Below are 14,933 nucleotides of genomic sequence, written 5' to 3' on the forward strand. Positions count from 1 at the left end.
CAGCGTTGGTGACTCTGGCGATCCAGGAGGGCAGGGTGACTTCACTCGGGGGATAATTGCTACCGCGTAGACACGAAGCTACGTGACCGCCCCCCCCCCCCCCCCCCCCGTCAGCTACCGACCGGCCTCCCGGAACTGCGCTAAAATCAGAAATAAGAATTCACAGAGGCCGGGCGCGGTGGCTCACGCCTGTCATCCCAGCACTCTGGGGAGACCAGCCTGGACAGCATAGCAAGACCCCCGTCTCTAAATAAAATACAAAAAATCAGGCCGGGCGCAGTGGTGGCTCCCGCCTATCATCCCGGCACTCCGGGAGGCCGAGGCGGGAGGATCGCTCGAGGTCAGGAGTTCGAGACCAGCCTGAGCAAGAGCGAGACCCTGTCTCTACTAAAAATAGAAAGAAATTAGCTGGGCAGCTAAAAATGTATATACAAAAAGTAGCCGGGCGTGGTATTTTGGATTATTTGTCGTAGCAAAGAGGCCCATGAAAGAAGTGGGTGCGGGGAAACAGCTGGTTAGAAAGTTCCAGTTTACACGACCAATTGAGCCTTCTGATTCCAGCAACAGGACTCATTGTCCCCTTGAGTTATTATTATTGTTATTATTGGTTTTTTTTTTTTTTTTTTTTTGAGACAGGGTCTCGCTCTGTCGCCCAGGCTAGAGTGAGTGCCGTGGCGTCAGCCTCGCTCACAGCAGCCTCAACCTCCTGGGCTCGAGCGATCCTCCTGCCTCGGCCTCCCGAGTAGCTGGGATGACAGGCATGTGCCACCACGCCCGGCTCACTTTTTCTATATATATATTTTTAGCTGTCCAGATCATTTCTTTCTATTTTTAGTAGAGACGGGGTCTCGCTCTTGCTCAGGCTGGTCTCGAACTCCTGACCTCGAGCGATCCTCCCGCCTCGGCCTCCCCGAGTGCCGGGATGACAGGCGAGAGCCACCACCGCGCCCAGCCTGATTTTTTGTATTTTATTTAGAGACGGGGTCTTGCTATGTTGTCCAGGCTGGTGTCCCCAGAGTGCCGGGATGACAGGCGTGAGCCCACCACGCCCGGCCGGGGACAGCATCTTAACAGGTCCCAGCCCTTGCTAGGATCCCGCAGTCCTGTGCCCGCGTCGGGCGGCGTCCCCAGCATGTGGTGGTGGGCTGGGCAGGAGGCAGAAAGCCGCGGAGTGGCCGGCTCGTACCACCCCCCCTCTGTCCCCCGCAGAGTCTCAAGCCGAGGACGCCGCCGCCACCGCCGCGGCCGTGAGTGTCAGGAGCATCATTTGTGCAAAGGAGCCCGTTGCCACGGCAACCCCCGCAAGGGACCGGGCGCCTGTCCCCAGGCTCGGCCAGGCGGTCCGCAGACAGCGCTCACGTGGGCAGTCGGGCCGGGCAGGGGGTGGGAGGTGGCTGTGTTCGCGGTTTGCTCGAGGGGGCTGGGCCGGCCACCCCGATGGCACTTTGGGGACCCTCCGGCCACACTCCGAGGCTGGCCGCGGCTGTCCCCTGCACAGCCCACGCAGAGACGGCCACCTGGGGGGACTCTGCAACCAGCCTGGACTAGAGGTGGCCGCAGGCTGTGGCCGGGGCTTCCATGCATCAAGCTGGGAAAACGGGGGGACATTTTCTGGCGCCCGAGAGAAGCCCCCGCCGCCCGCCGGGGGGACAGAAGCGTCACCAACAGTTTTCAAAGTTAACAAACCGCTGCACCAGGGCCGGCGGGGACTCAGCCACGTCCCAGGCGTCCGTCCGTGTGTCCCCTTCCCGCGCGGGCAGGGACCGGAGGTGGCTCGGGCTCCCGTCACGGACGGCTGTGGCCCCGCAGGCTTGGTGACACGGGCGGAAGTCGCAGCGTGTCACCTTGGCTGGGGTCCCCCAGGGAGCTGGGAGGGTGTAGACGCTTCTCCGCGGCCCTGGCTGGAACCTGGGGTGACTCTGCGCCTGGGCACGGTGGCCCCGGCTGCCTTGCGGAGAGTCAACTCGTGGGGCAGGTCGGTAAGCAGAAGGTTCGAGTCTGTCATCCAGGTGCGGGAGGAGGCACCTTTGGGGTTCAGGCCACTTCCCGATGGGTTCGAGCGGATCAAGGATGGCTTCGGGCTCCTTCTAGTCCGGAACCACCGAGCGCGCGGGCAGGAGTTGGACCCAGGCCCGTTCCAGAGCTTTCCACGCTGGCTCAGCCGCAGGGCTGGAGAGAAACGGCCCACGGAGCCCGCGGTGTAGACGCTGCCGGGCACTGGCCCGGGCACGTACCAGCTGTAGGGTCGTGCAGCTCGTGTGGCCGTCTGCTTCTCCCTTTTTTTGTTTGTTTTTTTGAGACAGAGTCTGGCTCTGTCGCCTGGGCTAGAGTGCCGTGGCGTCAGCCTCGCTCACAGCAGCCTCAGACTCCTGGGCTCAAGCGATCCTCCTGCCTCGGCCTCCCGAGTAGCTGGGACTACAGGCATGCACCACCATGCCTGGCTAATTTTTATTTTTTGTAGAGATGGGGTCTTGCTATGTTGTCCAGGCTGGCCTCAAACTCCAGGTCTCAAGCCATCCTCCTGCCTCAGCCTCCCGAGTAGCTGGGACGACAGGCGGGAGCCACCGCGCCCGGCCCTGGCCTCGTTGTGAATAGTGACATCATGTCATCTGTGAGGTCCCCAAGCTCAGGGAGCTCCGGGCCGCGTTTCTCTCGGCCCCCTGGTACTTCCCGAGCTCTGGGTGTGAACGCTGGTGGCGGCCAGTCCTTCTAGAAGCCCCGGGCGACGGTGCTGGGTGGAGGCGGCTGCGGCCGGCCCTGCTCTTCCCAGAAGAGGAGGCCGGTCCTCCCCGGCAGCCCCAGGGAGGCCGCAGGTGAGCGGGTTCACGGGCACAGGAGGCTGGCCCGGGACTCCCACGCCGTGGGACAGGGGACCTTCCTGTCTCAGGAGAGCCCCACCCGTGACGACATCTGTCCGTCCCTGCGGGTCTGCGCGGGCGGATTAGCTGGGGAGGCCGGGGCAGGTCGGGGCATTTCTCTGAATCATTCTGGGAAACAATAGAGGAAGCTGCAGGCGGGCGATCTCCCGCGGGGACTTCCTGTGACCAGTGTCGTTGGCCACCCGCGCAGCTGAGCTCAGACTCTAACCCAAGCGCTCGCCAAGGTCACCGGAGCCCGACTTCCTGCCGGTGCGGCGTCCAAGCGAACGTCCTCGGTGTCCTCCGGCAGCCCGTGACACGCCAGGCCCCCGTCACGGCCGCGGACGCTCCCTGCCGGGGGACAGACACAGGTGACAGGCCCGAGTGCAGAGGACACAGCGACCGAAAGAGAGAACTTTGGCCCCCGGGGAAAAGCCTCAGCCCGCAGGATGTTTTCCGGGAAAGGAAATAGACCAGGATCAGCGGGGTCGGGGAATTCGGGACAAGGCGCGTTTTGGCTTTGGCGGATCCGTGGCCCGGTGACAGTGGCTACGGGAGACCACTGGGTGCTCCGTGTCCGGCCGTCCCCAGCCACCCCGCAAGGTGGATGACGCCGCGGCTTGCAGTTAAGAACCGAGGCGGGGCCGGGTGCTGTGGGTGGCTCCCCCCTGTCACCCCAGCACTCGGGGAGGCTGAGGCAGGAGGATGGCTTGAGCCCCGGAGTCTGAGGCCAGCCTGGACAACATAGCAAGACCCCATCTCTACAAAAAAGAAAAATGAGCCGGGCGTGGTGGCACATGCCTGTCGTCCCAGCTCCTCGGGAGGCCGAGGCAGGAGGATTGCTTGAGCCCAGGAGTCTGAGGCTGCTGTGAGCGAGGCTGACGCCACGGCACTCTCGCCGGGGCAACAGAGCAAGACCCTGTCTCAAAAAAAAAAAAAAAAACAAAAACAGGGAGGGGGGTGGAGATTCTGCAGGGAGTGGGCGGGGGGTCCACCCGGTTCCACGGTTTGAGCCACGAGGGACTCGAGGGAAAATTGGGGCCGTGTCGCTCGGAGCCCGCAGAGACCTGCGGGGACCCCCGGGCAGCCCCGGCCGGGGGGGTCCAAGGAGCACCTGTGTTTGCTCCGTGCGCTGGGAGGACCGGCCTTTCCCAGCTGGCGCTGCCGCTGGCCGTGGAGGGAGGCGTCCTTCGTGGCCCTGGTTCCGAGGGGCAGGACGCTGAGGCCACCAGGGGTGCGGGGACGTATCTGCCCGAGGTGACGTGGCACTGGGCAGCGAAAGTCCCCCCACGCCCCGCAGAAAGCAGGATTGCGGCGCTTCGTGGCTCCTCCTCGCCGGGGGCTCCCCTTCTACGTTCCCCTCTGTCCTGAGGCCGTGGTGGCTTGGGGGACCCCTGAGCTGTGCCGGGCGGGGACTGGTTGGGGTCCCGTCCTGCCTCTGACGCCCTGTGGCCTTGGGGGACGGACGTTGTCCCCCGCACCTTGGTGACCAGCCGTGCAGACGGCCGATCGGGCTCCACGCTGCACGTCCAGTGCTTTGACCCGGCCGGCTCCTTGTCACTGTCCCCAGGCCACCAACCCGGACAGAGCCGGGTTCCGGCCCGGCAAGCGTGCAGGGGGGGAACACAGCCGTGGCCGCTCCGTCCCCTTCCCCAGCTTGCGACCTCGATGCGGGGACTCAGCGCCCTTGTGCACCCGAGGCCGGAAGCCTCCGTTTGCTCGTCTGTGAGATGGGGGTGATCAGCGGCCGTGTTGGTGGCAGTCTCCTCTGGGGACAAGCGAAGACCTGGGAACTTCATAGAAAAAAGGAGAATGCTGGGCCTGGGCCCGTGTGGCCCGCAGCAGCTTAGCGTCTGGGCTCAGAGAAGTCAAGTGACTCACCTGAAGTCACACAGCAGCGGTAGCAGGGTTTCAAGCCAGCTCCGTCTTCCGCCACGCTGGGGCTCTATCCCCACCCGTGATGGGTGACCTCAGGACACATAAAGGACGTCCTTTTGGAACCCCCCCCGGGCCCCCGTGGCAGTCTGGACGGGTAACCACCATCCCACCGAGCAGGCAGGAGGGAATCCACACTCCTGGGTTGTCGACCTGGCCACTGACTGCCCCGTGCTGTGTGACTTTGGGCCAGTCACTTGCCCTCTCTGGGCAGCAAAGTCCAATCCCAAACTAGGCGTCGGAGCGGATCAAGACCGAGTCAATTTTTTTTTTTTTTTTGTTTTTATTTTTATTTAAAGAGAGTAAATATTTCAGGCCGTGCGAGCCCGAGGGAGGCCGCGGCCTTTGGTAACTTTTTTTTATTTTTTGCTTTCCTTGCAGAGCGCCGAGATGTATAAACTGTCTTCGCAGCAGTTCCACGAGGCGGCTTCGAGAATGGAGAGCGCGCTCAAGTAAGCATGTGTTTGTCGCCCTCCATAACGTGGCCCGTGTTTGCAGGAAAAAAAGTCCCACACGTGGCCCGAGGCCCGCCGCCACCTGCCTCGTCACAAATGTTCCCAAGGACACATACGGGCGTCGGTTCCCAGCTCGGTCACCGGGGCCCGAGGTGGCCGCCGGGTCACCCGGAATGGGCCACGTGAGCGCTCAGGTCTCCTCCAGCTCCCGGGGAAAGGGGGACCGGGCTGGGCCCGGCTTGCAGAGTTTTCTTGAGGGCCGGGGGTCTGGTGAGCGGGGCTGTCTTCGTTGTGTCGCCAGGCAGGGAAGGAGCCGGGGATCGGGGACCCCGGCAGGAGTCAGGCGGGTGCTCCCGGCGCCTCCCGCCCTGGATCTGTAGCGGGGTCTCGGGGCGGCGTGTTCCCTGGTGGCACCTCCTGTGTGCCTGGCTTGTGCAGTGCACATCCTGTGCAACCGTGCTCGGCGGGGCCCGCACTCCACTCTGGGAGGAAGAGAAGCGCAGGGAGCGGATGGCTCCCGCGAGTCCCACGGTTCTAGGCGCCGTCGTTCTGTCCCTGGTCTGCACCCCCCCAGGGAAAGGCGTCACAGCACGAAACGCCGAGCGGTGGGACCCGGCGCCGTGAGGAAGGGAAGGTGGGCGCGGCTGGAGGACGCTCGTTTTGGGGAGAATCCGAGTGTTGAGACAGGAATGAATGTGCGAAGTCTGCGTGGACACACACACGCACACACACACGTGTACACACGTGTACACACATGTACACACACACCCCTCTGTCTCGCCGCAGCACAGAAGCCAGAGTCGTTCCGATTTTCTGAAGGAAGACACTAAGACCCCAGGGGACGCCCTGCGTTTCCCGTGTGACATCTATTTTCTGTGACAACCCTCCGTCCCCTTCCCCGTGGGAGTCCCTCAGAGCCTGCGTTGGCTTCTCGCTGTCAGGGGACCCCGCAGCGTCGGGCCCCAAAGAGGTTGGGACAATCGGGTCACAGGAGGAAGGTTCTTAACTGTTTCCTGAAACCCAGTCGTCGAGCGCCAAGGGTTTGGATCCGGAGAGTTCTGACGCGGGCGGGCGTGGCCGGCTGGGAAGTCCCCCGGGAGCCAGGCTGCCGGTGTGACACGCTGTCCCGTCACCCGGAAGGCAGGGCCGACTCAGGAAGGTGTTTGGACGCAGCTGAGAAAAATAAATTCTTTCCAGGCAGGTGACCTTCCCCGGTTCGCATCTCCGTAGTGAGCTGACGACAGACGACCCGTTAACACAGTGGTCACGGCCGGGCGCGGTGGCTCCCGCCTGTCACCCCGGCACTCGGGGAGGCCGAGGCGGGAGGATCGCTCGAGGTCGGGAGTTCGAGACCAGCCTGAGCAAGAGCGAGACCCCGTCTCTACTAAAAATAGAAAGAAATGATCTGGACAGCTAAAAATATATATAGAAAAAATGAGCCGGGCGTGGTGGCGCATGCCTGTCGTCCCAGCACTGGGGGAGGCTGAGGCAGGAGGATGGCTTGAGCCCCAGAGTTTGAGGCCAGCCTGGACAACATAGCAAGACCCCATCTCTACAAAAAAGAAAAATGAGCCGGGCGTGGTGGCCCATGCCTGTAGCCCCAGCTACTCGGGAGGCTGAGGCAGGAGGATCGCTTGAGCCCAGGAGTCTGAGGCTGCTGTGAGCGAGGCTGACGCCACGGACACTCTTCGTGGCTGACAGTGGCAGCCGACGCTGGCCCTGCCGTGGAAGAGCAGGGGAGGCCGCCCCAGAGGCTCGGCCCTGGGAGGAAGGGACGGCCACACCGATGATGTCACCAGTGGAGGCCCAGACTGCACTCAGCCTGTCGCTGCTGGGGAGGGAAGCTGGGCAGAGGTTCGCCCTGGGCGGTTGTGCGTGTTGCGCAGTTGATTGTCCAGAGAGAGGGCGGAGGAGCAGAAGGGCGGGGACCCCCTGGCTCGCGAGGCCAGTCTTGGACGCTTCGCCGCGTCGTGACGCCCTGGGCGTGGGGACACGTGGAGCCGACACCGGCAGCTCCCGGGCCAGCTGTCATCCCGCCGGGGAGGTGCTGATGGCACGACCCCGTCCCGTGAGACTATTCAGGCCGGCGGGGATTAAATGAGATACTACTTCGTGCCGTGTCTGGTGAGCTGTCAATCACCCAGGAAATCCGTTTTTTTTTTTTCCCCCGGCTGGCTTGGGGTTTTGGAAAACGCCGCCGCCTCCTGCTGTGTGTTCCCAAAGCGTCACCCTTGGCCGGAGGAGGCAAGGAGGGGACACCAGCGAGGAGCGTGTTTCTCCGCTGCTACGCGGGCTGCAGGACTTCTTTCTGGAAAGTTCTCAGGCTGCCCTGGGTGCCTGGTGCATTTAAAGAGCAGCCGTTTTGCAAAACAACGTCCCCGAAGACACGAGCTGTCTGTCTGCATCGTAAAACGGGGGCGGGCGGCAGTCTGGGGTGCGGCTGAGCTGGGGAAGGATGCATCGCCTAACGTTCTGGAATGTTCTGAGCCCAGGCCCAGCCCCCCCCCCCCACCCCCACCCGGCCTGGCTACAGAGAGAGCTTTGCATTTCAGGGCTGTGTTTTTTTGTTTTTTTTTTCCCCCCACTGTCCCGTTGCATTCTTGCAGACAAATGGGTGACATTTCTTCCGGGTGACATCTGTCCTCCCTTCTGTCTCCCGCTGTTCCCGATCACTCCCAGGGGTGATAACGGGTCTGCAGGATACATTCTCCCCCCCAACGCCCCCCAAGACCCGGTTTCTCCTGGACTGGGAGCCCGGCGGGGGAGAGAGTCCTTGCTTACGGTGGGGACGAGCAGCCAGGTGACTCAGGCCGGGGACTGGGGGACCCTGGGCCTCCGCCTGCCCGCAGCTCTTGTTTCCACGAAGATCGGTGAGGCTCACGCAGAGTCCCGGGCACCCCAATACAGAGGCCACCACGGTGCCACCGGGAGCCGGGGGTCACCAGGGTCCCCCAGGGTCGCAGGAGCTGCTCCAAGGCCGTGCGGCGGGCGGTTCGGTGGAACCCGAGCCTGGGGGACGGGGGTGGGACAGCAAGGCCAGGAAGAGCGGAGGGACAGGAGAGAGCCCAGGAGGAGCGGCAGCGTCCCCAATACCCCACCTGCCCGGCAGACCGACCCCCGCCAGGGGCAAAGGAGACCCCCGGGGGCAGGACTCGGAGGGCAGGCGGCCCGGGGTGCAAAGCAGGAGACCCAGGTCTAAGCTGTGACTTCGCGGTGCTCCCAACGGGGTCGCCAGAAGGGTTGGCACCTCGGCCGTCCCCACGGTCCCAGAGACGGCCGGTCTGCGCTGAAATGCCGGCAAGGGCGGCCGTCCCCCCAAGGGAAAAGCGGCTTTGAAAGGACCCCAGTTGCGGCCGGGCGCGGTGGCTCACGCCTGTCATCCCAGCGCTCCGGGGAGACCAGGCTGGACAGCATAGCAAGACCCCGTGTCTAAATAAAATACAAAAAAATCAGGCCGGGCGCGTGCAATGGCTCACGCCTGTCATCCCAGCTACTCGGGAGGCCGAGGCCGGAGGATCGCTTGAGCCCAGGAGGTTGAGGCTGCTGTGAGCGAGGCTGACGCCACGGCACTGTAGCCCGGGCGACAGAGCCAGACTCTGTCTCCAAAAAAAAAAAAGAGGAAACCAGGCGTGAGGTTTCAGGGGCGGATTCTTCCAGGTGACAGAACCCCACGGCGGCTAAGCCTGTTCCTCCCTGCCGCCTGGAGCTCATCTGTGCGCCTTCGCGTCCCAGCTGTGTGGCCGTGACTGCTCTGTGCCTCAGTTTCCCCGTTGGTAAGACGGAGCTGCCACGGGGCGTGTCCGCACTCAGACGGCGCCTGGCCCACGCTGTGACGTGTCAGGGCGTGTGTGTGCGTGAGTCTGTTGCGTGACAGGGACGGAGAAAGGGGAACAGGCAGGGGGACTCCCGGCCCGTGATGGAATTCCGCACAACCTACGATTTCCACTCTTTTCTCGTCATTCGTTTTTGTTTGACAATTTGAAAAAAGGAACCTGTATTCAGTTTTTTTTTGTGTGTGTGTGTGTTTTTTTTTTTTTTTGTGGCTTCTAAAACTCCTTTGATAAAAGGGAAGAAAAAAGCAGCAAAGCGCCCTCAAATCTTGCCGAGCAAGAATCCGCTCAGAAGTGGGATTCGGAAAATTGGCAATTTCTTCCTCAGCTATTTCTGCAGATTTGCAGTTTTGCTTGTTACGCACGAGCCTTAGAATCAGGGCGAAAACGTGTTGTGCAAATGTGTCTGAGTCACGTGCTCACGGTCACGGGCGAGCCGCGGGACACAGAGGACCCTGGGTGGCAGCTGTGGGGGACACTGTCCCACCCTGTCCCCCGGGCCCGTCTCCCGGCCCTGCAGGGGCTCCGGGCTCAGCGGGGGGAGCCTGGCGGGGACCCCCAGACCCGGCGCCCGGCCGCTCAGCGTCCGCTGCGGTTTGAGCCCGAGCCACCAACCCCAGGGCTTGGCCCCTGTCACCTTCCTGTCCTTTCTGGAACAGGAAACACAAGTGTTTTCTCTGGGGGTTCCCGGGGCTGCTGGTGGCCGTCGCGGGGGGCTCAGCCCGGTGTCCGGCTGTTCCCTCGCTCCGCCCGCGGTGCCCGAACCCCCACGCCTGACGCCCTTGTCACCCGCAGGCCCCGCGGCGTGGAGCCCGTGTGCGCCGGCCTGCAGGCCCAGCTCCTCGGCTGCTACCGCGCCCACCCGCGCCAGGGGCTGCTGTGCGCCCGGCTGGTCCAGGCCTACGAGGGCTGCGTCCGCGCCGCGCACCAGGTAAGGCCCGGCCGCCGGGGCGGGGACGGGGACGGGGACGGGGACGGGGCACCTGCGGGTTTGGAGATGGCCCTGCCTGAGTCACACGCTCCGCCTGGGGGGGTCTCTGAACCTGCCGAGGGAGGGAGCCTGCGGCCTTGGGGGTCCGCAGTCGCCCCCTGCTTTGCACGCTCGGCCTAAATGCTTTGCACGCTCGGCCTAAATGCTTTGCACGCTCGGCCTAAACGCTTTGCACGCTTGGCCTAAATGCTTTGCACGCCCGGCCTAAACGCTTTGCACGCTCGGCCTGCACGCTCGGCCTAAACGCTTTGCACGCTTGGCCTAAATGCTTTGCACGCTCGGCCTAAATGCTTTGCACGCTCGGCTTTGCACGCTCGGCCTAAACGCTTTGCACGCTCGGCCTAAATGCTTTGCACGCCCGGCCTAAACGCTTTGCACGCTCGGCCTAAATGCTTTGCACGCCCGGCCTAAATGCTTTGCACGCTTGGCCTAAATGCTTTGCACGCCCGGCCTAAATGCTTTGCACGCTCGGCCTGCACGCTCGGCCTAAACGCTTTGCACGCTTGGCCTAAATGCTTTGCACGCTCGGCCTAAACGCTTTGCACGCTCGGCTTTGCACGCTCGGCCTAAATGCTTTGCACGCTCGGCCTAAACGCTTTGCACGCCCAGCCTGCTGCTGTCACCGGTGCCTTGGACACCTGGCCCAGGACCGGGTGGCCCCCGTGGTGCCGTGTCCTGCTGGGCTGGGTGAAGTCGGGCCCCACCTTGCGGGCGCCGGCCCTACTCTGGGCTCGTGTGTGACGCTGACTTCTTAACCGTTGGCACTTGGGGGTCAGAGCGTGGAGGAGCCCCCGCCCCCCCGCCGCCACCGTCCCCTGTGCAGGTGGGAGTCATGGCAACGGCCGGGGGGTGGGCGGGAGCGGGTGCCGCCGTCCGGAGCTGCACCCCTGGCCTCCCCGGCCGGGCTCCCGGCTCACACGTGCTCTCGGTCCCCTCCCTGCCGACCCCAGAGGCCTCGCTGACACAGGGTCCCTACGCCCTGCCGGCTGCCGCTGCTCCTCCCGCGGTCCCCTCTGCTCTTCTCTGTCCCAAGTCACCCCTTGCCCCTCGGCAGGCCCAGCTGTGTCTGCTGAGGCAGTGAGGGTGTCCCTGGCTGTCCCTGGCCCCTGTCCCCAGCTGACACGCCACCGCCCACCTAAGGCAGCATCACTGGCTCTGGGGGCCCCGGCGTGGACTTCCCTGGGGGGTCCGCGTGTTTGTTAGAATGTATTCAAACAGGCCGGGCGCGGTGGCTCACGCCTGTCATCCCAGCACTCTGGGGAGACCAGCCTGGACACCATAGCAAGACCCCATCTCTAAATAAAATACAAAAAATCAGGCCAGGCGCGGTGGCTCCTGCCTGTCATCCCAGCACTCTGGGGAGACCAGCCTGGACACCATAGCAAGACCCCGTCTCTAAATAAAATACAAAAAATCAGGCCAGGCGCGGTGGCTCCCGCCCGTCATCCCGGCTACTCTGGGAGGCCGAGGCGGGAGGATCGCTCGAGGTCAGGAGTTCGAGACCAGCCTAAGCAAGAGCGAGACCCCATCTCTACTAAAAATAGAAAGAAATTAGCCGGACAGCTAAAATATATATAGGAAAAATGAGCCGGGCGTGGTGGCAGCATGCCTGTAGTCCCAGCTACTCGGGAGGCCGAGGCAGGAGGATCGCTTGAGCCCTGGAGTTTGAGGCCAGCCTGGACAACATAGCAAGACCCCATCTCTACAAAAAAGAAAAAAAGAAAAACGAGCCGGGCGTGGTGGCGCATGCCTGTCATCCCAGCTACTCGGGAGGCCAAGGTAGGAGGATCGCTGGAGCCCAGGAGTCTGAGGCTGCTGTGAGCGAGGCTGACGCCACGGCACTCTAGCCCGGGAGACAGAGCCAGACTCTGTCTCAAAAAAAAAAAAAAAAAAAAACCAACGTGGACCCCGTGGGCGTGACGCCTCCGTCAACCCTCCAAGAGAGCGAAGCCCCCCGGGTGGGGGAAAGAGGCTTCCTCCCCGGTCGCGGGGCCCGGAGAGCACGCCGGCTCGGTGTCCAGTTGAGCAGGATGGGCACTGCTCAAGCCTGCGGGGCGGGGTGGCCGGGGATGGGGCGCTGGGCAGTCCAGGCCGGGCCACGCCGTGCACGCTCCTCACGCCGACCTGGGACTTCGTTTCCCGCTTGTCGACAAGCGGGAGGCATGTCCCCAAATGCTTCCCCTACGCAAAGCCTAGGCACCTCCGGGTCCCGGCTCACCTTTGACCGAGGACAGGACCCGGGTCCCCCTGCGCCCCCCGGGGCCCCCCAAGGACTCTGTCCTCCCCACCCAGCCCCCGATGGTGGCGGTTTTCAGCCTCTACCTCCCCCGCCCCCCCCCCAGGCAAGAGCGTGTGTCTTCCTTGCACCGAAGCAAACGCGTGATCCCCAAGGATGACAGATTGCGTGACAATCCAGGGTGTTCCCTGCAGCTCCGGCGGCCCCGGGAGGGGCTCTGGGACGGGGGCCAGGCCTGGCTCGCTCCTCGCCACCCCACCCCCGCCCCCGACCTCGCCAAAGAGGAAATTGGAGGCCGAGCAGCGCGTGTGTGTGTGTGTGTGTGTGTGTGTGTGTGTTTGGGGACAGGGTGTCCCTCCCGACTCCCTCAGCGCCCAGACACTCATGTGACGTCCCCGTGCATGACATGTGGCTGGTGCTGGGGGCTTCCTGGCGGCCTCCGCCGCCCCCCACCGCCGCAGACAGCTCCTAGCAGAGCCAGGAGGGGTGGAGTGGAGTGAAGGATGCCTGAGAGCCATTTGCTTCTAGAAGCTTCCAGGGGGACAGGGCACAGAGGCCCACGAGACCCTGGCTGTGTGGACCTTTGTCACAAGCACACGGCGGGGGGGGCTCTCTCTCTCTCCGAGCTCCAAACCCAGACGTCCGCGGAGCACGGAGAGCACGCTTGCTCCGTGTCCGGTTGCGCAGGAAGCGCACTGCTCAAGGCCGCGTGGCCGGGTGGCAGGAGAGGGCGGTGTCAGCGGTGTCACCGCAGGGAAGCGTCCGGCGAGGGCCTGTGTCCTACGACGCGCTGTGCGGAGACTCGGTCTCGGGTCTGAGCCCCGGCTGGTGACGGGGGAGACCGAGTCACAGCTGAGGCTCGGGGCGGGGGGGGGGGGGGGCTGAGCCGGGGGCCGTAGGGGGTCCCCAGGCAGGAGGGGACCCTGACCCAGCTCTGACCTGTTGTCTCCGCAGGGCTGAGGAGCAGCCGCCACTCTTGGCCCCGGCAGCGGCGTGGAAGGAGGGGACCGATCGTGGGACGTCCGTCCGGTGTCCTGGCGTGTCCCGCTGGGGACCTCGTGAAGCCCCCGAGCCCGGGGCGGCCACGTGCTGCTCAGGGACCCGAGCGCGTGTCCGGGAACAAATAAAGCAGGTGTCTTTGGCTGCAGCCACTCGCTGTGCCCGGCCGCCCCGCTAGACACGGGGGGACCGGAGCCGCAGAGGTGGCAGGAGGGGACGGGTGGGGCAGGTCCCCGGGGTGGGGACACTGAAATCTCAGGGCAGGGCTGAAGGCCACAGAGAGCGCCACGGCCGGCTGAGGGCCCCGAGCACACTCAGGGTGGCTTCCGAGGCTCCGAGCCGGATGTCCAGGGCGTCCACTGAGCAAACCAAGGCAGGCAGGGACAGAGGAGGCGGGGTGACGAGTGGGGTCGGGGACGTGCCGTGCTCGGCGGGGGTCTGAACGAACGGCGGCCTTCCAGTCCCTGAGCCCTGGTGGCTTCCCCGTCCACACCGCGGCCCCCCACCCCGTCGGCGAGGCTTTGGGGTGGCACTTGGGGTCCCCGAGTCGCTCTGCCGGTGGCCTTGGGCTTCCTGCTAAGGCTCGTCCAGGGCGTCCCCAAGCCCCCTGGAGCAGAAAGCCACCACCCTGAGTCAGCCTTGACTCGGGCCCAGCAGAGAGTCTCAGCTTCTCCCCGAGACTGTCACCCTCCGAGCTCAAGGGACAGCTGGGGGCCTTGGGAGTGTGTCCCCACCCTGTCCCCGGTCTGGGGAGGAGGGGGCTTAAAACAGTGTCACCCCGCCAAGCTCTGTGTCGCCCGGGAAGAAGGCAGCTCCGCCAGACTCCCTGTCTCAAAAGTAAGGCCACCCCACGGGGCCACAGGTCACCCGGCTCAGGGACGTTGCCGAGTGACATCAGAGCCAGAAACGGCTGAGGCTCCCCCCGCGGAGTCTCTGTCTGCCAGGGCAGTGACGTTCAGACAGGGGACCGAGGGGACCCGGGGCGGGGAACAGACCGCCAGGTGCACACGCTGCCGTCCCCAGGCCCGCCGGGCTCCTCCTGTCCCTTTGCCCCCTGGAAGCCGGTCCCGTAAAATCGTAAAGTCGCCGGGGGCCCGAAGGGAGTGAAAGGGACCCTTTTGTCCTCTGAGCCGCCCCCGCTGCAAAGCCACACGCTGCTTGCAGGACGGGAACCCTCAGCCTTGAGGCCACCGGCGTGTGTGGCCGTCTGGGTCCTTACGTGCCGCCATTTGCCCGAATCCAAATTTCACCGAACGAGTCCTTGTCTTGAAACGGGCGCAGCGAAGAGAGAGGAGGCTTTTCTTGCCTCCTTCGGGGCTTAAAGAAGAACAGTCTTTGTTTTATTTTTGGAGACAGAGTCTCGCTCTGTCGCCCGGGCTAGAGTGCCGTGGCGTCAGCCTCGCTCACAGCAGCCTCAGACTCGTGGGCTCGAGCGATCCTCCTGCCTCAGCCTCCCGAGTAGCTGGGACGACAGGCATGCGCCACCACGCCCGGCTCATTTTTCTTTTTTTTCTTTTTTGTAGAGATGGGGTCTCGCTATGTTGTCCAGGCTGGCCTCAGACTCCTGGGCTCAAGCCATCCTCCTGCCTCGGCCTCCCGAGTAGCTGGGACTACAGGCATGCGCCACCA

The 14,933-nt window shown here is 64.1% G+C and overlaps 1 protein-coding gene across 2 annotated transcripts in view; it reads left to right on the top strand.

Moving 5' to 3' along the window:
• CHCHD6 (coiled-coil-helix-coiled-coil-helix domain containing 6) overlaps positions 1-13,321 on the top strand; it is a 33,261-nt gene extending 19,940 nt beyond the window's left edge. For both annotated transcript variants that reach the window (XM_069497703.1, XM_069497704.1), the window contains exons 6-8: positions 5,175-5,245; positions 9,874-10,009; positions 13,260-13,321. In XM_069497703.1, the coding sequence (XP_069353804.1) occupies positions 5,175-5,245; positions 9,874-10,009; positions 13,260-13,265 (213 nt within the window). In that variant the 3' untranslated portion in view covers positions 13,266-13,321. The remainder of the gene's footprint in view (positions 1-5,174; positions 5,246-9,873; positions 10,010-13,259) is intronic.
• The last annotated feature ends 1,612 nt before the right edge of the window (positions 13,322-14,933 follow it).

This window comes from Eulemur rufifrons, chromosome 22 (genome assembly GCF_041146395.1).
Source record: "Eulemur rufifrons isolate Redbay chromosome 22, OSU_ERuf_1, whole genome shotgun sequence".
Classification (NCBI taxonomy): domain Eukaryota; kingdom Metazoa; phylum Chordata; class Mammalia; order Primates; family Lemuridae; genus Eulemur; species Eulemur rufifrons.